Source organism: Salminus brasiliensis, chromosome 2 (genome assembly GCF_030463535.1).
Source record: "Salminus brasiliensis chromosome 2, fSalBra1.hap2, whole genome shotgun sequence".
Taxonomy (NCBI): Eukaryota; Metazoa; Chordata; class Actinopteri; order Characiformes; family Bryconidae; genus Salminus; species Salminus brasiliensis.
In genome coordinates, this window is record NC_132879.1 from 14,246,548 (window position 1) to 14,261,042 (window position 14,495).

The window sequence follows — 14,495 nt, forward strand, 5'->3', positions numbered from 1 at the left end:
TGCCTGTTCTGTATTAGATCCAGTAAAGCTTATAATCTGGAGAATTCAGAGGCGGTATTAGAATCTTGCATTGTTTGGGGAAAAAATAGCAAATGCACCTCCACGTTCCTGCTATCCAATCTGCTGAGACTGCGTTCACACATTTGACACAAACCAGCAGAATTGGCCACTGGCTTGTTCTTGCCATAAGCTGTGCCTATTCCAATTACGCTGCTGAGCATTCCTCCATGCCGCACCTTGCAGAATTACAGAGATACAGCCAGGCGAACGAGCGAATCACGCTTTAAACTCAGCTCATTTATTGAATCATTGCACATTCACAATAAGAGATTCTTCACATACTCAGAGGCGAGACCGGTTCAGATACACCACAAACAACAGTCCGGACAAAGTAATGTTCACAACGACAAACAGGAACAGTCTAGCAATGATAAACAGCGCTGCTTAATCCTCCCGAATGCATCGTTTCTCTGGGATTTGATGTGTGCTGCTAAATGTCAGTGAATCATGTGGGGCGTATAGCACAAATTAACTGGATCTAATTGATGAGGCTCAATTGCTCTATGTTGCATGATACTGGCCTCAGCGAAACAACATGCATTGTTGCATTGCTACAACAGGGAACATTGTCATCATCATCATCATCATCATCATCATCACCACCACACTGAATGATATGACCTCATCTTTTGCTAAACCACCAAGAAAGAACAACTTGTGTCAACACAGTTCATACAATTGAACACAACATCAGTTTGCTTGTTTTGTTTAATTTTTTTTTTTTTTTTTTTTGCTTTTCATTAGTTGCGACATTCACTCGTACACTACCATTCAAAAGTTTGGAATGCTGTCATTTCATTCACCAATTTGAAGAATGTATTAGAAACTAGGACACTTTAAAATCAAATTTGCCTTCTTAAATATTTGATTGCGCCTTTTTAAATGCAGGCCTTTTTGGATAATACATTTACACAAGCTATTTGTGATGTTCTACAGCTCTCTCAGATATTATGGAATTATGTACAGTTCGTCTTTCTGGACACATATAGCATTTTTTGGTTGCTACTTTTGTTTTAACCAGAATCATACAAGAATCATTTGACTTATCCCTGCTTTTCCCACAAATGCATTCTTTCATAGCAGGCGTTCTCAGGTTGGTGTTTTATAAAACATAACAAAATGAGAACAGCATTGTGCATATTGTTTAGTTCCTTAATAAAGTTAAATATAAGTAAAACCACTTGGAATATGCTGGAGTTTTGCTTTGATTATTAATAAAATTTGGTCTGATTTTAATCTCAGTGGTGTTGTGAAATAACAAAACATTTGAGGAACATGACTGAAGCCCCTCCTCCCAGTTTATCATCCTTTAAATACCATCTTTACCTTGCTCAAGTGTCAACGACAAGTCTTGGCAACCTGTCACCACCCCGTCACCTCCCTTTAACTGTGTCCAATCTCTCATTCCTAGCTCCACTTATCAGAGAGGGGGTGCCGGCTTCTTACCACAAGCAGAAGCCACCTGAACTATAATTCTCCCTCTCTCTTGCAGTCTCCTCCCATATCGTCATATGCTGATGACATGGTCCCAACCAGAAAAGTCACAATTATAGAGAAATAAAATCTAACTAATCTAATAACGCACACACTATTGTGCTGTCCATGTATTTTACTGAGTCAACATTCACAGTGCAGGCTAGAACAAATAATTGAATCCTTGAATTTCATAATGCAGGAATTACCTCCACCAAACTGCAAATAATTTTAGCTGCAAATTGAGGAGGGATTTTAGACTATTCCTTTCTGCAAATATGTCATCACTATTTCTGGGGTGCCTTGAGTGCACACCCCTCTTCATGTCATGCCACAGCATCTCTATAAGGTTATGGTCAGAACTCTGCACAGGATATCCTTCCAGCATTGTCATTGTAAATGTAAAAATAAATAAATCAATAATAATAATAATAATAATAATAACAATATTGTTTTTTCCTCAGTTTTTTCTGTTTGTTTTATTATTTATATTGTTTATATATTGGTAATTTATATATCTTTTTCATCTGAGTGTCTTGCTATCCCTTTGCTGCTGTGTCACTGTGAATTTCCCCAGTGTGGGACTAATAAAGGATTATCTTATCTTATCTTATCTTATCTTATCTTATCATTTCTTAATATATCTGCCCAATATTATTTGTATTACTCCAATCTTGGAGACTTTTGGTGAAATCCTGTGAAATCCATTTTTAAATATTGCAATATATATTGCAGAAAAAAACACTATTGCAATGTAATTTTTTTATTATCATGCAGCCCTAGCAGCAGCTTATTTTGTATGATCTATGGAATGTAAGAGTATTGGCACTTAGCATTCTTCTCCAAGCACATTCAGCTGTCCAGTGATGTTGCTTTAATGGCAGGTGGAAGCGCCAGAACTTTCACCCTACAGCACTGGTAGCTCTTTATGGAATCAAAAGTGGCTCTATTTCAGAGTGCAGCCAGTGCTTGGGAATAGGAAATGACTACTGGAAAAACTGGGAACCCCCCAAATAACATATTACTTCTCATTAAATCTGTAAAGCTTGTCTAATCTGGCAACAGTTGCTATGAAATATGTGCATTTGTGGATGCATGAATTGATCTGATGTCATTGACAACAGTGAGACCAGACTTTTGAAGGGTAGTGTAACTCCTCCACTGGATCCTCTAATCCAGTGTGTCTGATTGGTGCAGTGTTCTGTGTTTTGCAGAGAACAGGTGACAGGTGCTTATTCAGTGCGTGTCCAACCCATTCCACAGCATTCCTTAAAGGGCTGGTTTGTTTAGACAGTGTGAAATTGATTCGCAGCTCAAGGGTGTACGTTGGAGTAATTGTGCTTTGTAACAGAACAGAGCAGAACAGTGGCGTCTGTGAGTCAGTCAAGGTTAACCGCATTGTTTGCAGCGCACTGAGCGTCTCGCTGGAAGATCAGAGCGACAGATTGCGTCCTGAGAGAAGTGCGAATCAGAGTGGGATCTTGAGTGCAGATAAGTAGCTCATGTTCCCCCCACACACGCCGCACACACACACAAAAGCACACACCCTCGCAGCTTTCAGAGATGATACTTCCTCAGGAGTTCAGATTGCCACATGTTCTTCCTGTCCGGGAAGCGCTCTGGGATTTTGATTCGTCGGAAGTCCTGGATGCACTTCTGCAGCTCCTGCTCGGGGGTCAGCTTCTCCTTGCCGGCTTTCCTCTTTGCATGCAGGAGGTCGCGGGGTCCAGATGTGCGGGCCCTCAGCAGGTCCGTCCTGCGCCTCATCTCGGCCTGCTGCAGAGCCTGGGCCGGAACCTTCTTCATAACCCGGTCCAGCGTCTGGACATTAGGCTGGCGCGGCGCAGGCCGGACGATGACGGTCTCCTGTGGAGAACTGGCCTCAGACTGGGTCTCGGAGCAGGATGTGGAGAGTTCGTTAAAGGACGTCCCACTCTCACCCTCTCTCTCACTCTTCTGACTCTTACAGCAGCACTCACAATGGGAGGACGACCAAGCAGATGGGCCACCTGGAAAAAAACACACACACACACAGATGTGTAATATGTCCCATATGTATTACATACACACATATGTATATATGTATCTATATATAATAATAATAATGACATATATGCATTACATGTTTGTAAGGAAATATATGTAATAATGTCACATATTTATTATATGCATGTAAGTATCCATATGTAGTAATACCCTATATATCCAAATGTTTGTGGACACCCCTTCTAATGCATGTGTTCAGCTACTTTAAGTTGCACCCTTTGCTGACACAGATGTGCAAATGTACACACAGCATATCTAGTCCCCATAGAGAAGTATTGCCAACACATAGGACTCTCTGGAGCAGATAAACATGAACCTATTGGCACCATGGCAAATGTCAGGTGTGGGCTAGATGGTCATCAAGCCCCCCCAGTATTGAACTGTGGAACTGTGTTCTCTGAAATGATGGATGGTGCTCTTATGTATGAGCTTTTGTAAAAAAAAAAAAAAAAAAAAAAAGTTTTAGGTTAGATCCCTTGACCTTTAGGTTAGAGCCGTCCTGTAGGTTAGCTCACACGTTCGCACACACACATCAGTGCTTCAGAGGTACGACACTGTGTAAAACTCTGGAAGATAAATTGCAAGTCATTTTTTCTAGGGCCCGTCAAAAGCGGTTTTACAGCATTGAGGGTGTCACGTTGCAGAGGATTTGCTCCTAAGGAACCTGAGAGCATGCATGCAACCCGATAACAAAGGTCAACAAGCACAGATGAACGAAGATGCTATCTGAAAAGTTTCAGGATGCCATTAGCTTACAGCTACATCACACCTCTCAGATGCTACGGGTGCACTCTAACTTCCATAAAGACAGCTCGCACCCACGCTAATACTGTGCCATTCAGAGTGTAGCATTTAGTCTTCGGGAAATGAAACTCACAGGCCTAACACAAACCACTGACATTCAGCGGAATGCATCAGAATGCTAACCAAAGCCAATCGCTTAACCCTGAAAGGTCGCGCTAGCCATTTGACCTTATCAGTGACATTACGCTGTAAAGCATCAACATTTAAATCACAGTTTGAACTTTAATAGGATTGATTGGCTTTGTGTTTAGGGATGGGAGCTTAACTTCAGGTACAAAGCGCTTAGTCCTTGTCCCCATCAGATAATGGTGAGCATTGAGCAGCTTTTTGTTTCTTGATGGACGTGTTGGTGAGCGGCATTGCAGGTAGATTATGAGATTATGCTTGCTAACAGCCACTGTATTGTACACTATATGGGCAAAAGTATTGGGACACTTGCTTATTTATTTATTTATTCTATATTATTTAAAAAGTGTATCCTATCTAAGGAAGGCTTTCTGCTAGATTTTGGAGTGTTGCTGTGAGGATTCGCTTGCATTCAGCAACAAGAGTGTTAGTAAGGTCAGGATGTTGGGCGATCAGCACCACATCTCATCCCCAACTCCCTAATTCATCCCAAAAGTACTAGATGGAGCAGCATCATTCCAGAGAACATAGTTCCGCTGCTCCACAGCTCATATTCCTATTCCATTATTAGACAAGCTGTGACAAGCAATGGGTGCAACTTAAGTAGCTGAATGCATGCATTATTGTCCACAAACATTTGGACACAGGTGTACAACATTTCAACCCAGTTAAACACTTTTCTGGACTGATGTGTTAAATGTTTAGACAACAACCAAGGAAATATCTTTCGAAAGAATTGTCATGTTCCATCCCTCTAGTTGCAGAGACCTGTACAATCAGAGCCAGGATACTCTCATATTGTTCTAATTGGTTGTGGTGACAAAACCTTACTAAGACAAGTGCTGTACACAGTAAAATATATGTTTTTCTGACAAATTAACATGCTTGCACATCCACTTAGGGAAAATACCTTGTGTGGAAGACAATGAGTCCTCATCAGTATGGAGTGTTGGACGAGTTAGCTGTAGTTTTAGCTCTACTGGCTTCTCTCAGTCATTTTCCAGTCAACTCGTTCAGATATTCCATATATTAAAACTAGTCAAAATGCAAATTCGCTCATGTTCCCTTTGCCAAACATACATGTTAACTCCAGAGTACAATTCAGAGCAGTTTCTCACACTGATATTTTTAATTTATTCATATATTTTATGGAAAACTATAAAGTGACAACAATCCTCTGATGCCTATAAACATGGCAAGCACATCATGAATTAGAACAAGAAGGTCATGAATTTCAACATATTTGTGTGTGGGTGTGGGTGTGTGTGTGTGTGTGTGTGTGTGTGTGTGTGTGTGTGTGAGTGTTGCCCTATCTTATTCCGCTCATTTTAACTGTGTTTTAAATAACAGAGACCCTATATACTGGATAGCGGTCAATAAAATAAATCAAATGCGCTCAACCCGGGGGTCATCATATCTCCCTGTTCTCCTTCATCTCCTGCTTTCGTCTAATATTACATACTGCTGTATTCTATAGCACTCTACCCTCAAATATTTGATGATTAGACTACAGTCCTGCACCTGTCCTCTCCAAATGTACACTATCAAACAAAAGTATGGAACAAATTGCATTTTTTGTTGCTTTATAAGAGCGTATGTACTATTTTTAAAAGTTGTATATTTCAGTACTTTGGAAAGAAGTAATTATTTTACAGCTTCCTAGGATGTGACGTATATTTGGTGCTAGAGTAATAATAGCCTATTACAATTATCAGCATATTACAATTATACACATATCAGCAACCAAATCTGCTTTAAATGATTGAAAATATTGAAAAATATGATTCCAAACATTAGAATTTTAAAATATTTTTCACATCTTTAATTTGCAATTAGAATTCATTACAATATTTATATTTCAATTACAGTACACATTGAATGCAAACTTTCAAATAGTGATTAGAAACTTCTCAATGAATTCAGGCTTGGCTTGTTAGGTAACCATGACGAAGGACAGTCACCTTTGATGAGTAAAATCCAATTGTGACATCATAGAGTGTTCTCAAACCTGTAGTTCCCACAGTGGTTCCCCAACATGGTCCAGGAGGACCCCATTCCTTGCCTTGGGGCAGTGTTGAATGTTGCAGTTTGCCTTATCTTGTCTTGTCTTGTGGGACAGGGCAGCGCTGCACGGCGCAGTGTAAGACAGGGCAGTGCTGGACGGGGCAGTGCAAGACAGGGCAGTGCTGGACGGGGCAGTGCTCTGCTGGAGGTGAGAGCAGTAATGAGATGAGGGATGATTGCCCCAGCCTGAGATGGAGGTAGAGGTAGAGAAGCTTTCTGCTGCCTAATCCACCAGTGCAAAGAAATCTGCAGACTAATTTCCCTTTACAGAAATTACATCAGTCTCTATTCACGCTCTCTCTCTCTCTCTCTCTCTCTCTCTCTCTCTCTCTCTTTCCCTCTTTCCCTCTCATGCATATTCATACACTATATGTGGAAGTTTAAGATTTCTCTATACCTGTTTTTCTCTTTCACCTCCTCGCCTTCTTTTACTGTTATTCTATGTGTTGGTGTAACCTGTAGAAATGAAGTCTGTTGTATGTAAAACTGTATATATCTCACATATGGCTCAACTACTTTGAGTTGAGTGAACATTTGTGGTCCTTTCGCATGTTAAAAATGGATATTTGCCTTGAATTAAATTAGCGTCACTGTCAGAACCAAAACCTTGTTCCACCATTGTTGCCAACATAATTTGGAAACTGGCCGTTGTTAAGTTAATATGTTTTTTTGTTTTTTTTCAGCTGATATTCAACATTCTACTGAAAATGTACTAAATGCAACTGAACTCTAAGTTGAATGTAAATGACTGTCTATTAAATGCAACAGTACACTTAACTCCAACCCTGACCTTAACCTTCAAAATGCTGCAGCCAGGGTCCTTGCTAAAACTAGAACATATGACCATATCAGTCCAGTTCTATCAGCACTTCATTGGCTCCCAGTTAAATTCCGTATTGACTATAAAATTTTTCTATTTTCCTACATGGGCTTTATATGTCAGGTACGCTCCTGAGTACCTGAAAGATCTTATTACATATTATGAACCATCAAGATTACTTAGATCTCAGGGTGCTGGCTTCTTAGTAGTTCCCAAATTTCAGAAAACCTCAGCAGGGGGAGCCTTTTCTTATAAAGCCCCCCAACTCTGGAATGTTCAGGACTCAGACACCGTCTCAATCATAAATCTAGGCTGAAAATTATTGGTAATTAATGTTTCCCCTTAGTTAAAGGTTGTAGGTCCAGGGGTTCATGGACCCAGGGAATTGTAGTACACTGAGATGCTGGGGCTGTCATCTTGCTGCTTGCACACAATCATTTAGGTTTGTGGATGGTGGAGCAGATGGACACTAGCGTTTCAGGGTGCTCCCGTGTCTGTGTTACCTTCTGGCTCTCTCCTTTTAATTAGGCTGTTATAGTCAGACCTGCCAGAGTCATCAGAGACACTCTGATATCTCTCAAAATTCTCTGCTCTCCATAAATCTACTCAGAACTAAGTCTGTCTCTTTACCTTCTCTGAGTAAATGGTTCAGACCAGAGAAGGATGGGTCCCCCTTATGAGTCCTTCCAAGATTTCTTCCTCCAGCTCTGAGGGAGTTTTTCCTTGCCACTGTCGCCATTGGCTTGCTCACCGGGGGTCTTAGATTTTTCATGTCTTTTTATGTTATTTATTTTTCTTTTTTTCTGTCTTATACTAATTACTGATTATGTAAAGCTGCATTGTGACAACAACAAACCCTAAACGAGTAAGGGTAAGGTCAAGGTTAGGTGTAGGGTTACATTCAAAAGACAGAAATTCATTTACATTCAACATAGAGTTCAGTTGCATTTAATACATATTCAGCTGAATGTTGGTTGAATGTCAGAACACATCTACAATGGACCATCTGAGTAAAGTGATGTCAATGATTTTATTAGGTCATTTCCACTGTTCCATTCAGCATTAAGGTAAAGAACAAGCAGATTCAAATGATGTAAGTGAAAACAATATTCTAATGTTTAGTACATCCAACTTAAAGTTCTCAGTCTGTTCAACAAAGCTTAACTTGCACTAAAAAAGAGGCACGGAGTGCTCAGATACATTCAGCTAACATTTTCAGCTGCCTCACACTTTTCTTTCCTTACAAATCTGGAAGGGAAATTTTCTCTGACTCTCTTTATTGCTTTTCCTTCTCTCTCTCTCTCTCTCTTTCTCCCTCTGTCTTTCACATAATCCCTCTTCTCTCCATTCCTATTTTTGTCCTACTCTCTCTCTCTCTCTCTCTCTCTCTCTAATGCAGTGAAGTGCTCAGGCTGTGTGTATGTGTGTTGTTTGTGAGGGCTCGGCATGTCCCAGTGGGAGTGTGAAGTCGCAGAGTTAGGCCAGGCCTCACAGAAAAAACAGCTGCTAAAACTCTGAGACTGCAGCAGAGAAACAAGCCCTGCATCCAGCGGCTCCTCAACTTCAGACCTTCTTCACACCAACCCAGCCTGAGCCACTCGTCCTGAGCAGTCTCTCAGAAGCAGTCCCGTCTGTCTCCCGCTGATAATACACTCATCCTGACTGTGTGCTGCGTGGGGACTGACTGCTGACTCTCTCGTTTCAGGGGGTGATGCTGTTTAACTCACAGCTGCATTAAATACCAAAGGCGCTGTGTTCTCAGAGCCCCTCACAGGAGCCTGTTTAGTAAACATACAGGTGCTGGGCAGCAGGTATGGAGATGATCTCAGCAGGTATGTACAGCATAGGCCTCTGTTTACCTCAGATAGTGTAAACTTTAAGAGTGTGTGCATTATAATCAATTCCTACACAGACAGTGTCTCTGCAGTGTCTGTTACACCCAGCATTGATCACCCTGCACTTGAGTTTACTCTGCATTCTCTCCCTCTCACCTTAATCCTCTCTCTCTCCCTCCAACCTTTACCCCCTCTTTCTCTCCCCCTCTCACCTTAATCCTCTCTCTCTCCCTCTAACCTTTATCCCCTCTCTCTCTCTTCCTTTAACCTTTAACCCCATTCTCTCAACTTTACCCTCTCTCTTTCACCTTTGCTCTCTCTCACCCTTTTATTCCCTGTCTCTCTCACACACCTTTACCCCTCTCCCTCTCTCCTTCTCACCTTAATCCTCTTTCTCTCTCTCTCTCCATCACCTTTACTCTTTCTCTCTCTCCCTTTCACCTTCATCCTCTTTCTCTCTCTCTCCATCACCTTTACTCTTTCTCTCTCTCCCTTTCACCTTTATCCTCTTTCTCTCTCTCTCCATCACCTTTACTCTTTCTCTCTCTCCCTTTCACCTTTATCCTCTTTCTCTCTCTTTGTCCTATTTCTCATTCTCTCCATCACCTTTAACCCGCTTTCTCTCCTTCTCACCTTTATCCTCTTTCTCTCTCTCCTTCTCACCTTTATCCCCTTTCTCTCTCTCTTCATCACCTTTACCCCCCTCTCTTCCTCTCACCTTAACCCCACTCTCTCACTTTTACTTTTACCCTCTCTCTTCATCCCTCTCTTTCTCAATTTTAGCCTCTCTCCTCCTCTCACACTCCCTCACACCTTTACCCCTCTCACCTGTATCCTCTTTCTCTCTCTCTCTCCCTCTCACCTTTATCCTCTTTCTCTCTCTCTCCCTCTCACCTTTATCCTCTTTTTCTCTCTCCATCACCTTTACCCCCCCTCTCTCTCTCCCTCTCACCTGTATCCTTTCTCTCTCTCTCTCTCCCTCTCACCTTTATCCCCTCTCTCTCTCCATCACCTTTACCCCCTCTCTCTCTCCCTCTCACCTGTATCCTCTTTCTCTCTCTCTCCATCACCTTTATCCCCTCTTTCTCTCTCCTTCACCCTCCCTCTTTCTCACCTTAATCCTTTTCTTCTTAATCCTTCTCACTTTTACCCTCTTTCTCTCTCTCTATCTCTCTCTCACCGTTATCTCTTTTCTCTCTCTCACACACCTTTACCACTCTAACATTTATCTTTTCTGTATGTCTGTCTGTCTCTCTCTCTTTCTCTCTCTCACTTTTCCTTTCTCTCTGTCTGCACCTGTTTTTATATCTCACCTGTTCTCTCTCTGTGTCTGTTGTTTTTCTCTTTCTCTCTAATTTTCTCTCTTTCATTTGTCCCTCCCTGTCTCCTTCTTTCTCTTTGTGTTCCCGGTCTCTCTATCATTTCCTTTCTCCTGCTCTCTCTCTCCCTCTCCTTCTCTTTTACTCTCTCTCTCTCAGTCATACAGATTATATTGCGGGTCCATTAGGGTAAGGCCTCGCCTCCAGAGTTAACTCAGTTACTATATATGAGTATTCAGAAGAATCACTCAAAGAGCTGCTGAGAGGCATTTGGCACCAGCAGACCATCAAATCACAAGGGGCATTTTTCACATCCCCTCCTCCCACTCTCTCTCTCTCTCTCTCTGTCTCGCTCTCTCTTTCTCTCTGTGCATCTCCCTATAGTGCCTCCTGCTTCTAATGCCTCAGATGTATTCAAATCCAGAGCCACAGAGTGCTGTGCATCAAAGGCGATTGGCACGGGGCAAAAAAGCCGCACCACTCTCTTTGTGCTCCAGATCACTGTAAAAGGAGCTGGGTCAGCATTTCTCTTTCAAGTCCTAAGAATAAGTTAATACTGTTCTAAGTAGATCTACAGTTGTATATGTGTATATCTGTGACTTTCTCAGAAGAGTCCCATAATCCAAACTCTCCCATAAACAGTATTCCCAGCTCTCTGTGTGCTGCTGAACTTTCAGACTTAAATGGCATGAAATATTGCTGCTGCTGCTGAATGCTGTAAATGGTTTAGAATAAAGCGAGTGCTGAGTTCACTGATTACTGAAGATCTTTTATTAGACTGTCTTCCCTTTTAAGAGCAATAAACCACTTAAAGCATTACTGAAAACTGCCTGTCTAATCAACCCAGCACCAATGCCTAGACATTGAGGTCTGGACAGACTGACTTCAAACTTCAGTTCAGTTTAGTTTACTTCAGTTTACTTCAATCCAGTTCAAGTCAGTACAGTGCAGTACAGTTTAGTTGCTCAAGACCAAGCCTCTGATTAATGTAACCAAGGACAAACATGACAAAAAAACTCTACAAGCACAAGTAAGAACCACTGAGAGGAACAAAGACTCAAAAGGAAAAGCTCTCTAAGAACATGAGGTAGAACCACTGAGAGGAACCAAGACTCAAAAGGAAAAGCTCTCTAAGAACATGAGGTAAAATCACTGAGAGGAACTGAAACTTAAAAGGAAAAGCTCTCTAAGAACATGAGGTAGAACCACTGAGAGGAACGAAACTCAAAAGATAAAGCTCTCTAAGAACATGAGGTAGAACCACTGAGAGGAACTGAAACTTAAAAGGAAAAGCTCTCTAAGAACATGAGGTAGAACCACTGAGAGGAACCAAGACTCAAAAGGAAAAGCTCTCTAAGAACATGAGGTAGAACCACTGAGAGGAACTGAAACTTAAAGAGAAAAGCTATCTAAGAACATGAGGTAGAGCCACTGAGAGGAACCAAGACTCAAAAGGAAAAGCTCTCTAAGAACATGAGGTAGAACCACTGAGAGGAACTGAAATTCAAAAGAAAAGCTCTCTAAGAACATGAGGTAGAACCATTGAGAGGAACCAAGACCCAAATAGAGAAACTCATTAAGAGCATTAGGAAGAACCTCATGCTTTTGGGATGCAAGTAGGTAAAAGTAGAACACATATACAAGTTACAAAAGCAGCCTGATCCAACTGAAGAGACATTTGGGAGACAAGTTACTGATGTTAAGTTAGAAAAAGACCTAATAGACTACTAACCATGCCAGACACACAGGATGTTGGATAAGAGAACCCTCATTTTTAATAATGTGTTATGATTACTGTCTGTTATTTTTGTATGCCATAATCCCATAAATACAACAAACAACACATTTTTCAAGAGGCACCTGTAATCAGATTGCTCTTTTTCCCCATAACTAAAGCTGCTTACGGATGCCTTTTTTTATTTCTGAGTGCGTAATCCTTTTTCAGGTATTCTGTTACTCCCCGGTCGTGAGGACAATAACAGCTACCTCACATTGGCTCAGCCTAAAACACTATTACAAATGATCAAATATCCACCACTCTCACTGGATGACTGAACTGAGGCTTCCTGTTCTGACAAGTCCACTAATCACGGCCCTCACACCCCTGCAGGCATTTCTGGTGCACACTGGGCTTCTCCAGTTCGGACCACACAGACACCACACACCACACTCAGGGAGGGTCACCTTGCCAGAACATCCATTCATTTCATTTAGATGAATAAATTGAGCCCCTCTTTTGTTTTACAGTGTGTGAACGTTCTTTAAACCTTAATCCGGTTCTTCACATTTACACATCTCATTTACATACATGGTTCTAAAAAGAACCATTCATTGAAGGAACCAATTCAGCCTATGTCAGTTTAGTCCCACCCATTCAGCCTACAGCAGTTCAGTCCTGCCCATTCAGCCTACAGCAGTTCAGTCCCACCCATTCAGCCTATAGCAGTTAAGCCCCACCCATTCAGCCTACAGCATTTCAGTCCCGCCCATTCAGCCTACAGCAGTTAAGCCCCACCCATTCAGCCTACAGCAGTTAAGCCCCACCCATTCAACCTACAGCAGTTTAGTCCTGCCCATTCAACCTACAGCAGTTAAGCCCCACCCATTCAGCCTACAGCAGTTCAGTCCTGCCCATTCAGCCTACAGCAGTTTAGTCCCGCCCATTCAGTATACAGCAGTTAAGCCCCACGCATTCAGCCTAAAGCAGTTCAGTCCTGCCCATTCAGCCTACAGCAGTTTAGTCCCGCCCATTCAGCCTACAGCAGTTAAGCCACACCCATTCAGCCTACAGCAGTTCAGTCCTGTCCATTCAGCCTAAAGCAGTTCAGTCCTGTCCATTTAGCCTACAGCAGTTTAGTCCTGCCCATTCAGCCTACAGCAGTTAAGCCACACCCATTCAGCCTACAGCAGTTCAGTCCTGTCCATTTAGCCTACAGCAGTTTAACCCTGCCTATTCAGCCTACATCATCTTGGTGTAAGGACTAAAACAACTGCTTCTGCCCAGTGTACTTTTTTTGAATAAGGTGCAAAGTAGGGAAACCAATTGGAAAACAGCTCATTTACATGTATTCTTTTTAAAGGTACAGTAACTAAAATTGTCTGTTTCATTTCAAGGGATGATAAGAGGTCCAAAACAGTAATTTTTTTGGCTCATACACCCATTCAAATATTTTAATCTGGTCAACGATAGAAAGTATACATGAATAAATAAGGCCCTTTAATTATGTAATGCTTTAGCATAGTGTTTTATATCATTTCAATTTGATAAAATGCTGCTATCAAAATCCCAAAATTACAATGTTTTGCTATTGCTTGACATTTAAAATTAATTTAAAATATCAAAATGTAAATTAAATACAATTAGATGGAATACTTAATGGTACTAATTGCTAATTAAACTTCTGTAGTATAGCAAAACATAACAGTAACTCCTAAGAGTTAACCAGATTATCAGAGCGTGCTGCAAAACCTGAACGCCAGCTGCAACTTAATCCATCCCTGTCTTTGCCACCAATCACGCCCAGTTGCTCAGAGCTGCAATAATCATTGAAAACAGCCCTGTAATATGACAGAGAGTGTGCATATGGCACTAGATCTGTCATTTTCTGATGCTTTATCATGCTGCGATGATCCCGTGAGCAGCGCTGAGTGTTCAGATTGGTGTCCTGTCCTACACGACCACACCAGGAGCGCAGGCCGACAGTCTGCTGGAGAAAGTAGAGACGATGAGCGATGAGCAGCCAGCGTAATGCTCTCAGCTCACTAAAGCCGGGCTGCTGAGAGTGACTTTGATGCTGCTGCCTGATGAGTCTTGGCACTGCGTGCTATGCTTCGCCCTGCCAATACACTGCAGAGCACAAGATCAAACAAACACACACACATACAACTACTGTACATAGCCCCAGATGCAGGTTTGCTAACAAAATCTATTTGGGCTCTTAGATGTTG

The 14,495-nt window shown here is 41.7% G+C and overlaps 1 protein-coding gene across 1 annotated transcript in view; it reads right to left on the bottom strand.

The window, feature by feature from the left end:
* Positions 1-307: 307 nt before the first annotated feature.
* LOC140549835 (BTB/POZ domain-containing protein KCTD16-like) overlaps positions 308-14,495 on the bottom strand; it is a 33,373-nt gene continuing 19,185 nt past the window's right edge. The window contains exon 2 of the mRNA XM_072673575.1: positions 308-3,542. Within this exon, the coding sequence (XP_072529676.1) occupies positions 3,091-3,542 (452 nt within the window). The 3' untranslated portion in view covers positions 308-3,090. The remainder of the gene's footprint in view (positions 3,543-14,495) is intronic.